Source organism: Manacus candei, unplaced genomic scaffold (assembly GCF_025592945.1).
Source record: "Manacus candei isolate 608988 ecotype Guabito, Panama unplaced genomic scaffold, ASM2559294v1 h1tg000089l, whole genome shotgun sequence".
Taxonomy (NCBI): Eukaryota; Metazoa; Chordata; class Aves; order Passeriformes; family Pipridae; genus Manacus; species Manacus candei.
In genome coordinates this window covers 73,978-86,989 of record NW_026138137.1, presented here as the reverse complement: position 1 = coordinate 86,989, position 13,012 = coordinate 73,978, and the positions used below count along the sequence as shown (strand labels likewise).

General features: G+C 41.1%; 1 protein-coding gene across 1 annotated transcript in view; it reads right to left on the bottom strand.

The window, feature by feature from the left end:
* The window catches only part of ADARB2 (adenosine deaminase RNA specific B2 (inactive)), a 109,269-nt gene extending 96,576 nt beyond the window's left edge, over window positions 1-12,693 (bottom strand). The window contains exons 1-2 of the mRNA XM_051812899.1: window positions 12,579-12,693; window positions 4,188-5,095 (exon numbers count right to left, since the gene is read on the bottom strand). Coding sequence (XP_051668859.1) covers window positions 4,188-5,095; window positions 12,579-12,693 — 1,023 coding nt within the window. The remainder of the gene's footprint in view (window positions 1-4,187; window positions 5,096-12,578) is intronic.
* Between the last annotated feature and the right edge of the window lie 319 nt (window positions 12,694-13,012).

The following is a 13,012-nucleotide window of genomic DNA, read 5'->3' as shown; positions in this document are numbered from 1 at the left end:
ATGTGCTAGAAAACAAGGAGCAATATTTAGTGACTTATAGAAGGTGCAGTGATTCATTGTAATTTCCATTCTCCTGACTCACTTTATCTCTGCCATGAGTTTAGCAGATCTCCAGGCTTCTATCCTGGCTATTTTGATCAACATGGTATGCCCAGCCTCAGATTATCAATAGTATTTATCTTGCACTTCAGTGCATAGTACAGATAAAACATTTGGTTTGAGGAAGAACTGGCAAATCTTGTGACCATTTCAGCTGGTTCTTGGATTATCTCTTCATCCTATACATGGGCAAGAGCTCAGGTCTCCCAGTCACCATTGTGGCTGTATGAGACTCACAGAAGTGATGATGCACCGCTGATGGCAGTAAAGAAAACATGACCTCAATTATTTTGGCTTTAAATTATGAGATTAATTTTTTTTCTGGTGTAAATTGCAATACACTTTTTTTTTCCTTTTGGGTATAAGTTTGCAGTTAGCCCAAACACACTGTGCAGCAATCACAGGAAAAAAAGTCAGAGGCACAGTGATGCTTTTTTAAGAAAGCACTGGTTTCGTAAAGTGCTCCCAATTTCACAGTGTGTTTTCAGCATTAGCAGGTGAGGGGCAGGAGAGGCAGCTGAGGAAGCAAGCTGGATGCCAGATGACCCAGGGAACTGACCTATTTCTGGCTTTGCTATTTTTGTAGTTCTTTGTTTCATCTGATTCCGAAGAGATCAAGGTGACAGGATTTTACATCCATGCTCTGAATTTCCTGGTGGTTCAGGAAGCCTCCTGTGTAGACATCACTTCTCAGGACAGACTGGAAGGTATAGAATCATAGAGTCATAGAATTATTAAGGCTGGAAGAGACTTCCAAGATCATCGAGTCTGACCTTTGACTGAAGACCACCATGCCAATTAACTGCAGCACTAAGTACCACATCCAGTCGTTTCTTGAACACCTCCAGGGATGGTGACTCCACCACCTCCCTGGGGAGCCTGCTCCAGTGCTTAACTACTCTTTCAGTGAAGAAATTCTTTCTGATGCCCAGCCTGAACTTCTCTTGGCACATCTTGAGGCTGTGTCCTCTCATCCTGTCGCTGATTGCCAGGAAAAGAGGTCAAACCCCACCTGGCTACAACCTCCTTTCAGTTAGTTCTTCTTATGGTGCTTCTTTTGATGTTTTAAATTGAATCTCCCTTAGTCAGCAGAGAAGTGTCTGTCAGTCCAAGGTCATGCCCAAGGCCCAGGCTGAGGGGTATCAGGTCCCCTGGAAGCCCCGATGAGCAAGGTAGAAACATATGTTGTTCAGAGGCCCAGCTCATAAGGCGTCTGACTTCTTTTGACACTGTTTTGGACACTGTGAAATATGAAAGTTCAGGATAACTGGACTAACGGTGTTACAAGATTTTTGGCTATTTCCTGTTTCCAGTCAGGCCGTAATCAGGAAAAGCCAAATCGTGACCACCTACACATCATTGGTAACAGCAAGGGGAACAGGAGCAGAGACATGCAAAGTTGGAACAGTCTGTGTAAAGGACAAATACAGAGATAAATACACTCTTGGATTCTGCAAAATACTCAAAATATAGGTGAAAACTCTTACAGCTGATCTTGTTTACCTCTCACCATAACCAATGAGATAGTTGTTTGGTATTCCAACAAACAAAATGAAGCACATGAGAAGAATGAATGGTTGGATAGAACAACAGTAGCTCCTTATTCTGTGAAGAAATCAATCCTTCCCAACAAATTCTACCCCTAAGCTGTTTGGATTTCAGGGTGCTCTCCTGCTTTTAAATACTTTTGCACATAAACCAAGCCTACTTAGCAGGAATACTTTTGAAAACTTGGCTTGAAACCTGTCCTTGAAAATGCGGTTCACATAAAATCTGGGAGACAAGAAGGAGCTGAAACGTTTGGAACAACAAGCTCTGACCACAGCTCATTGAGAGTTACACTCTCCCCAGCATGGTTACACCACTTTGACTGACCAACCAGCCAGATGGGCTGAATGAAGCAGTGAGCAAAGGCAGTCACTTGAGGAGATGCTGCATAACACAGTGAGAACAAGAAAAGATGCTTCTGGATTTAGTGTTTAAACTGTAACTCAGCTGAAGTCAGTGGAAAGAGGTCTGTTGGTTTCTATGGAAGTTGAGTTATGACTTAAGGGAGCAACTCAAATTCAGGTTTTGTGTCACAGCTGCTATATCTGTTGATGAGACCAGCTAGTAAGGAGGTCAACAGAAATCAGCGTTAAGGCTTATCTCCCAATTAATGTGCTGAATGCTGGCATTAAAAGGGCCCGAGTAATCTCGTAGTTGGACAATACATAACCACTCAAAAAATACTGACAGAGAAAGTTCAGTGACACCTTTTCACTGACATTTATACTTCCATAACAGTGAGAAGAAGAAGATAAGGAGGGCAGCAGTCTACAGAGAGGAGAAAAGGCCATAAAAAAGGGAACATCGACTGAAGAATGTGCCACCCAGTGAACAGTTGGAGACTGAGGTAAAATGTGATATTCAGGTAGAAGGTGATTTTGAAGCCAAGCAACCAGGGAGTATTTCAGAGAGTTCAGGAACTGAGTCAGTGATACTTGTGGTGCAGTTTCAGAATGTGACAAACCATCAGCTGAGGAATTTACCTGCTGACATACCCAGCAAGGTTCACTGGGGCAGCAAAGCACTCAGCAGAATGGGACTGCTTCTTACCAGAATTAATTTGGGTAGGAAACACTATGAAACACTCATTGAAAACTATGTGTGCTTTGAAGGAGCACTGGAAGGATGAAACTGCCAAGTTGGCCAAGGTTTCCAAAATGCCTGCAAAGCACGGTGTGAACATCACTGCGATTACTGAACTATGTTATTATCCCGCTGGTTCGTGGAGTTTGCAAAACAGAATTAAAAGAAAGGGGTGGAGGGTTATGGTGTATTTTAGAATTTCTCATATTTGTCATGTTTTCTTTTTGGAAACATAGGAAGGAATCTTATGGGTCAACAAATAAATTCTTGGGTCCTGCAGGCAATCACGTCACCTCACGTCACCTCTCCTGTCAAACTTGTTGAACATATAATGCACACTTTTACTAATGTTAATGAGAATTGCTACTCATAATTTGCATTTACACACTACATAAGGATCTTGAAGTGTTCTTTCATATAATATGCTCATTTTTATTACAGGCATGTTGAATTTAAATGACTTGCCTAGGGTGTCACTGCAAGCTAACAGCAGAATGACTCTTAGTGCTCCTAGTGCTTTGCATTAAACCCTGGACATTAACAGCTTTTTTCATAAAGGGAGTTTTGTAATGGTAGATCACCTCCCAGTGCTGGTGAATCAAACCTTTTCTGATAGTGCAAACAAATCAATAAATTACTTGAACACATGTAATGCTTCCCAGTGTCTTCTAATCCTGGCTTCCTTTGAACTTAGAAAATTGATACAAGTCTGAGTAATGCTAAGATAGCCTTTGGCATATGACCAACTATGAAATTCTTATGTGTGAAGTATGTACCTCAGATCTATATTTTCTGTATGAATACAGAAGTAATCTCTACATTTGTTCCAGAAAAACTTCAGAGCTTTCACTATCCCTTGTGCTGTTGGAGGCATATATGAAAACAAAAAAAACCCTAAACAATACAAACAAAGAAAAAAAACAAACAAAAAGTCGACTCCAAAGGTAAGTCTATAATAAGCAAAAATCCTTAACTTTTCCAATGGCAGAATTGCTGTGATACAGACACATTCCTTGTCATTGCTGTCTCCTCTGAATGACATGGTCCTCATAAAAAATTAACTCTAAAAGGAGGAGATGGGACATCCTTTTGTTTATGGTCTCCTTTCTGTAAAGAAAGATGCAGTACCACAGAATGACCTGATTTTTCTGCCTGTGTCAATGCTATCATTGTCTCTAGAAAATTGAAATGTTGATATTTCCCCTTAAATTTTGGCCTCTCATCTATACCTCTTATGGAAAGGGTTGAAAATTCTACCCAACGATTTCAGGATACTATTTCCAAGCTTTTGCCTGTGGCATCTGGCTCTTTCTATGAGAAAAGAGTTGTTTTGTGGCATGGTACTAGCTGTAACACCAGAGGAACCATCTGGTAGAACAATAACACCTGCAGCAATACCAATCCCACTCATCAAAAGGGTTCCTCCAGCGTGGTGGTAGCCACCCAGGAGCTCTCACCTGTGGCAAATGGTGACATTTACTCCTGCTGGGAATGTGGCTGGGCAGCCGAATGTTAAAGAGGGCCTGCAGGGCTGCCTGTGCTGCTTGACCCTTGGCCAGCTTCTTGCTACGTCCTGAGCCCTCAAACGTTCTCCCGTCCACTCGCACGGCCATCACAAAGCTCTTGATGTGCTGCTTCTCCACCGTCTCTGACAGGCAGACGTACCGCAGGCCCGACCGCAGCTCGTTCAGCAGCACCACGGGGTTCTTCTCACTCTCGGCTTTGGATGCCACCCTGTGCTTGCTCTGCTTCCCGTGGCCCATTAAGTCCAGTGTGTGGCAGAGCAAGCGCCCATGTCGGTAAGCGGTGGAGAGCAACTCGTTGTTAACGGGGTTGTAGACTGAGAAGTCCTCACTGTGTGTAGATGGTTCAAACTCCTTGAACAGAGTGTCTGGAAAATCTGCCTGATCAGAAGTAAAGTCCGTGGATGGGTTGATGCAGTTTCCCATGGCGAAGTGGGCTTGGCAGGCGTTGGGGAACTGAACAAATGACTTCAGGGCTAGCTCTGCAGCACGCATTTTGGCTTTCTTTTTTGTGGGCCCCGTGCCTTCAAAGGTAAGTCCATTTACTTCCACAGCAACAGCAAAGACGGGAGCATGCACTGGACCAGTCTGGGAAACCATTTTATATTGTAATCCTGGTTTAAGTTCATGTAGCTGAACCAGAGCGTTCTTTGGTGTCACTGACCATGAAACTTTCTTCCAGATGAGCTGGAGTTTGCAGAAATGGCCATTATTGCCTTCCTCTAAGGGTCTTTTTCTCTTACTGCTAGGTGTTCCCCCTCTTGCCCTCTCAGTAGAGGCTACTGGATGATCCTCCAGGTTGCCAATGTTTCGATTTTCCTTTACTTCTGCACTGCTGGTACCTGTCAGTAAAGAAAGAAAAAAACTCATATTACAGTTATCATCATAGTAGCTGACATTATGCCTAGGGCTGGCAGAATAGCCAAAAAAGAAAACAAAAAAAAAAGATAGATATTCTTGTTCATCCCTTTCTATGACTTTTCCTCCAATATTTGTATAATGGTTGGTTTATTATTTATAGCACAGATTTTTTTGCATGTCCTGGATGTTTACTTGTCTCTAAAGGTCCACTTCTATTAGTCATTAGTCTTCTGTTTTTAAAAAAATTACATCATTCAAAGATGAAGCATAACAGATGCCACGTGACTTAAATGAACTGCTGGATAATTACTAATAAAAAGTGAATAGTTTGTAAAGTTCCCTTAGGCTTTCTATAATCCATGTGGATGAATACTTATGAACACATTATTAGAAATCAGAAATGATTCCCAAATGATTCACAAACAGAAAAATGGGCCAATGTATTGAATAATCTATTTGCAATGAATAAATTGACCATCCCTGCTCATACCATAGGCTCTTGTGCTGTCATGAATCTAGCCTAGAAAATGATCTAAAAGACCTTTCTAGCATTTGAAACAATGATTTGGTCTGGACTCATGTCCCAGTTTACTAAGTGAATGCCTTTCTATCAAATTCAATTGCAGATACTCATAGTCTCTGCATCATCAAAAACTAATCTAAATGAGACCAGGAAAAACCAGAGCATCATGATGGGAACAAATACTGATGTAAAGGATGATCTGTGTCAAAGATGGGAGAGAGTGACTGCCAGGAGCACCAGGAAGGGAATGAAATGACAATGGGGAGCTATGGAGGGAGTACTCTGTTGCTGTTGTTGAGCCAGTGAATCCCCCAGCGCTCTGAACTATGCTTGTGCAATGTCCGTGCTGCGAAGCAATGCCCTGCTGCAGCAGAGGCAGGACTGAGAATGGAGATTCATCTCCCTGAGGTCCTGAATGAGACACAAAATATGCTGCTGTCTAAATAATCATCCTATAACATTTCTGTCATTTCTGATGAGCTTGTTTAAATGTGTTGCACCTCTGATACATCCTTCAGTGCTCCTGTGCATTCCTCGCGGCAGAGACAAGCGGAAAAATTAAATATGAGCGTAACCAACCAACTTATGAGGCAACTCATCCCTGGAGCAATGCACCTCCCTTTCCAAGCAGAGCACTGTGTGGTTGCCTGCTTTACTGCGACCAGCACTGGGCATGGAGCCTTTCCTGTGGTTTGTTATTGTCAGGCATGAGCATGCCACCTGCATAGGCTGTGTCAGTCCCATGCTCAGAGAAGGTCCCTGTGGTCCTCAGAGGACAGAGAATAGTCCTCCCTTTGGGAGGGACCATGGCCATGGCCACATTTGGTTTCCTCTCTGCCCTGATGTACAAGTTGGCTGCAAGGATGTAAGGGGTGAGATCCCTGCATAAGCCTTGAGAAACTTCTGCTGGAGGGGTGCGTCTTTGCTTCATCTCAGTATTAGGCTGGTCTGACGGATGCACAGGAGCCTGCAGAGGATTATGTGGAACAAACCATCATGATAAAAAACCTCCTTTTACATCCTGACCCATTGCACTTGTATTAAATATCAAGAGACTTTTTCCCATCAGAGCACTAATGCTACACTAGTGAAAGTTGTTCCACAGAGAGCAGATTACTGCTTAGACATGAGTGAAAATCATGGCTCAAATGACGCATATGGAGGCCCATTTGGAGGATTGAGTCTTTAGGCTTCTTGTTCTGAAAACTCTTCGGCACATAGTGAGCTTCCAGCCTGTGTCTGTGTCTCACAAAAGGTACTTGGAGAGTTATCTTCTGCAATGCTTTGCTAAGGCAGAATGTGAACTGACAAATTAAGGTCTTAGTGACTAGTTAATTTTTAGTTTCTGAAGCTAAGGGGGGAGAACGAAGACAAATGAGGAAGGAAAGCAAAAGAAATACATAATAGAAAAAGGAAAGTTTCATCATATGGCATTCAACTGTATAAATTATAACATCTTTAAAGCAGCCTCTCTGGAAATAAGACATTTAAAGGTCACGATAACTAAGGCACAAGGATAATGCGGTGTTTTTTCACTGAGTTCACAACTCCCTTTGTAGAAACTCTGATCTGAAGGGAAAGGACATGATAACTTTAACTTCGTCTATCCAGCATGGCATTGGTTTTGGCCAGCCATTTTCCATCATGACCCTTTCTCATGTTTCCATCCCACTCAGAAGATGTCTCTTTAGTTGTGTGCATTTTTTAAAATAAAGATGAAATATTTGATGCAGACATATTTTTTAGTAGGAAGCAGATTTGGTTCTGTATTTCACACCACCTCTCTCATCTTACCTAATAGGTTTTTACAGAGCCAATTATGGTACATAATGATATTGTAGCCAGCAAGCATGAAAAGAAAGATAGCTCCTGCTTCACACAATATTCAGGTCTGAAAAGAATTTGTATTGATTATGCACCACTGAATAGGAAAACTCAAGGGGTGATTTGTGTTTATAATTCATATTGTTTTATTCCAACTGTTTTTTCTTTCATAGTCAGAGAACCACAGATTTGTGAGCATGAACATCTGACCTTAACATCTTATCTTAACCACCCTCAATAAAACAGTGGTTCACTAAAACCATGGCAACATAAAATAAACATTGCTTGTTTGTCTTAAATTGTGTCTATGAAATTGTCTAGTCCAGGCTTTGGCCAACAGAGAGTTTGCATTGATGCAGTGAAAAAAATGCAGAGGTCAGGCACAAAGGATATGTGGACAAAGCTGGGCATTCACAACAGTGACATGCCTGTATTTATGGTGCGTTTTGACCTAGTCACAGTGAAGGAAATCCATGTAAGTATCCTTACAGTCAACCAGATTTTAGAGGACCTGATCCTGAAACACCAGGAAACAGCCCAGTTTTTCCCAGACCTCAACTGGAGCTGCAGCAGCCAAAATTCACCATGGCATGTAAATCAGAGGCAGCATAAACTCAGGGAGTGCCTCAGAAAGTCTGGGAGCCTGATGGACTTGTGTGATACCTGGCAGCTGCCAGGAAATGTGGAATTACTTTATACTTTCAGGTATCTTTGAAATAGGAAATCTTTGAAATGTGTCTTTTATGAGACCTCTGTGTAGCAGACATAAGATTACCTCTCTAATGGTGGCACATGTAGTTCTATTGTGAAAGTCAGACAAAGCAGGCAAATGACACCAAACTATGGAAGATAAATACTATAAGCAGCTGTAATAGAACAATCACAAGCAATTTTAGAAATGAAGAGCACTAAAAGGAAAGGGGTAAGTCAGAGGATGCACACAGGGAAAATGCAAAACTGTGTATCATTTTCCGTCCTGTTATCTCCCATAATGTCTTTGTTCTTGAGTTCCCCAAACACATTTTGGGAAAAAAGAAAGATAATAAATTATGGTTTTCCTATGATGAAAGGTTGGAGAATAATAACATTATAAGAGTTAAAGAAAGGAGGAATAAAAATAACATGAATTTTGGCAATAGTTTCTAATTTATTGTGTAAGTTTTCTAAAAAGTCCCACAGCTTTGCACTGTAATATGTCCCCAGGTAACTTTATTCATTGATTTTTGCAGTTTCATAAGCAACAGGAGACACTGTGATCTTGACTTTGCTTCAGTAATTGAACAGGAGAGAGGAACAGTTAGTGAAATATATTTATTTATGCACTATTCCTCAATCTTCTGTCTGCTCTTTCATGTTTTTTTCTCCTTTTGGTCATTATGCACAGTAGAGTTAACCTAGAGAGTTTGCATCATCAAGAGCATTTCAGAACTATAATGCATCACTAATAATGACACTGCCTATGTCTCTAGGTCGTAAGGGCTCTGCAGAACTAACCATCCGATACTCCACGCTACATTTGAAGAGATAATATTGTTCCTGTTGAAGGTTATTCTGCTGCCAAGACAAGTTCTAGGGAGGATAGGAGAGGAGAGGTGGCATCTTCATTCTGGCTGGTATCTTTATTTTGGCTGGCATCTTTACTATTGAATTACAATGGGCACTACATTTTTGAAAAGCTGTGGAAAGAGAGAATTTACAACCTCTATAGCAAACTCCTGAATCAATGATAGCTCTGACACAGGCAGTTTCTGTCTTTAGAAACGTTTAGTAAACACTGTATTTCTATGAACACATTTTTAACAATAGAGGTAGGACTTAATTCTTATTTTTCTGTGTTATGAAATCTAACCCTTGTTTGACTTGCTTATGTAGAGTACATTTTTGTTGTTCATCTATATCACATTGACTGAAGAGGCTAGAAAGATTGACTTCCCTAATTTCCTGGCATACTTGAAAGTGAAAAATCATTAAATCAGAAACAATAGGTATGAACCCTGCAGCCAGAGCCACGGTATCTTTGTCCAAGGTCAGCTACTACATCAAATGCAATGTAGGGAAGTCTCCTCTTGGAAACAAAATGGCATTTCATACAGTTATTGAATCCACAACGGAGGTTTGAGAACTATTCTGATGGGATTTTTAGGTTGATATTCTTGACTTTGGAATAATAAACTTGTAGCTAACAACAGAAATTATTCCTTCTTCTCTTACGTGACAACACACATAGGTATCTTTAAACCTTAATGTAAACCCATGATTTTTCTGTGGCTGTGGAACCCTCCTCTCCAGCCATCAGCTCCCTCTGCAGACACTGGGGAGAAGTATATGCTGCAGTGAGCCTGTGTTTATGGCAGCATTCCATAATGAGATCTATAGGAATCATACATTCCTGCTAGAGGTACAACCTAGATTCAAAACTATCTGTGCCTGGTGGTATTCTGCCTTGATCCCATGGCATAGTGTGGATGGAACGATTAAAGATCAGGGACAGGCATAGGTTTGTAACGTCATGAAAGGCAGGCAGGCAGGCAGTGAACAGGGAAAGCATATTCACTGTTTCATACAATCCCAGCACTAGAGACAGCAGGCTTGAAGCAATAAAAGGGTGTACTTTTTGACAGCACTCTAAATCACTCCCTGTTCCTGGCTGTTGTTGAGATCAGAAGTATCAGTGGGCTCCAGAGAGGACTAGACAGGTCTGTTGATGTCTGAGAAATAGGATGATTAGGGTGCAAACTCTAGCAAAGTAAATTTTTGCTAGGTGCTAGAAAGATATACCAAGGGGAGGATCCCAATTTAAATATCCTTTTTCTCAGTCCGTCACTAACAACAAATGTTGAAGACATTGCACAGAGCTAAACTTCCTATTTCTAATCCTCTGTGAGACTTCTTATGTTCTTAGGTACAACTGACTTCTGGAGATGAATAGATCCTTTTCTTGCATGTTTAAGATTAGGTCTTCATTGGAGACTGATGATTACTTTATCCAAAATTCTATTCCAAAGGTGCATGGTGACTTTGATACTTTTTCTAATACTAGTTCATGGATCATAAACCACAAAAATAGTGTCTATATGCTAATAATCACCTGTTGAAAATGAAGCTGTAGTTAACCTACATGGCTCTCTTTGTAAAGAAGGCCTAAAGGAAAGTAAAACAGGATTTTTATCCATTTCAGCTAGTGGAACTCTGTCCATGGATACACCACAGTATGGGAAGCGACACTCTCATAGTATGCTCAGTGAGCAGAAAACTACAGGGACAAGCAACCCACTTCTCTACATTGCCAGCATTCTCCTGGGCTCCTGTTAAATTGTTAACACAAAGGAGGTTTCTCTGCTTGTTCAGAGCGAGTCACTGAAGCTCTTTAAAATGCCGAATTACTCCATAGGTACATGTGTGCTGTAGGCTTTAGTAGGATTTATACCACTGTATTAGAAGTGAACACTGAAATATGGATGACTTTAAATTAATTCATCTTTTTTTTTTTTTTTTTTTCTAAGACTCTAATAGTAACACCTAAAATGTGTTCTGTGTACCAAAAATAAATAGCTGCCTTTTTGTTGGAGCATATGTTTGACCAAAAGGAGAGCTGGGTAGGATGACCCTGAAAACAGTGACATTTGCTATTTTTCTTTCAGAAAACATAGCTTACCCTGTCCACGTGAGCTATTTTAAAGCCCACGCAGGCACAAGCTGCCTTGGTATCACAGTAGCAATAAGAAAATGGTGTTACAGTGTTTGGCTTGCACAAACTTCCTACATTACCTAAAAATAACTAAGTAGCACATTTGGGAACTATTACGCAGGAGGTGCCTGCACAAGCTTATCGTGTGCATAATATGTTTCCTGGGTGTGTGTATACTTCTCATATGTCTTCCTGAAAATGTAGCCTTCCTGGGAGCAATTTTGAGGGATTTTCAGGATTTTTTTGCCTTTGCTAAGGTCTGTAAAAGCCTTCCAGTCACTGTGTGCAGCAGAACGGTGTGATGTCCATGTGATGCTCAGCAGCAGAAAATAGCAGGCTGTGCTCCTTCAGTCCTCCAGCAGCTCTTCCCCTTGGTGATGCACCATGACCAAACCATGGCAGTTTAGCAACAACAGGGGAAAAATTGCCAATTCCTCCCAGCAACTGACTCTAATAGGGCAACATGTCAGCATGTGTCTGACTGGAAAAGAAACCCATCTGGTAGGTGATGCTAAAATGTTGCTCATTTGGTTCAGAAAGCTTTTTTCTCTCTCTCTCTTTTTTTTTTTTTTTTCCCCCACAAAGATTCAAGATGTGTTACAATAAGCAGGGCTGGATAATACGAAATAATTGCTTCTAGGTGAAAAATGGAAGAGCTTACTGAGGGTTATTAAGTCCTAACTGCCCACTCAGACTTCATTTTCCTCCACCTCCATAGTCATGGGCTGAGACAGTTGGCTGAGGTATAAGGGTCAAAGAGAATACAGTGGCTAATTTTTAGGTTACGTCTAGTTCATGTAAGTCTGGTTAATCAATTCTCAATTTGATTTCCTTCCTTCCTTGCTTCGTTACTTCCTTGCTTCCTTCCTTCCTCCCTCTCTCCCTTCCTTTTCTTTTTTTTCTTTTTCTTTTACTTTTGTTCTCCAGGTCATATCACAGAAGTAAACAGCTTAAGTGGATGTCTCAATCCTGCAATCTTTACTTTTGCAAAAGTCCTTTTGTAACTGAGGAAATAAAAGGAGGAGGAACACACACCAGAAAATGTCCTTTTTCATGAGAAAAGCAAGTGAGCAAAATAAAGTAACATAAACAGGAAAGGAAAAGGATCTATCTCCACAGTCTCGTGAGTACAAACATCTCACCTTTATAAGAAGTTTTTCCTTTGTATTTGTGACATACTGTTTACAGCTTCCCCTTTCCAGAGTGCACAGAGAAAACTGGGAAGGTGAGTTGAGATCAACCCCTCCTTTTCTGGAGACTGGAGAACATGTTTGCACTCAGTATCATGGAATCTTACATTTTACATGAGGACTGGACTTATGGTCTTCCAACAGCTGCAAATCCACCTCATTTCCATAATAGCTCCTACACTGCAGAGCTCTTATTTTTCAACTCTATTATTTATCTATGGAGAAAAGAGACTGCTTACTCAAATTGTCTTCATCCTCCATGGTGGCTGGGCCAGGACTCAGGTACTTGAAGGGTGCTATGAAGGTTGATAGTATGCTTAGTTTTTCTAGAAGAAAACAGAAGAAAAGATACATATAAAATCAGTACTCAGTCAATGCATTCAGTTCTACTTCACAGTTTTACTGAGGTCAAAACATCTTGGCAAGTCTGTTTCTTTTTTAAAATTTTTTTCTGACTCTACAATCCCACCAAAATTCACTCAGTTTTGATGAATTTATTACAGCTGGCACACACAAATGCCAAACACACATTTCTCCTGGTTTCTGGCCCCATGTAATGTTCCTTGGCTGCACTTCCCAGCAGTAGTGCCTGAGCACTGCAGAGTGCAGGATGCTTGAACTGGTCCAGCTGGGAACAGGGGAGGTAGTCAGCCCTGGGAGAAGGGACATGAGA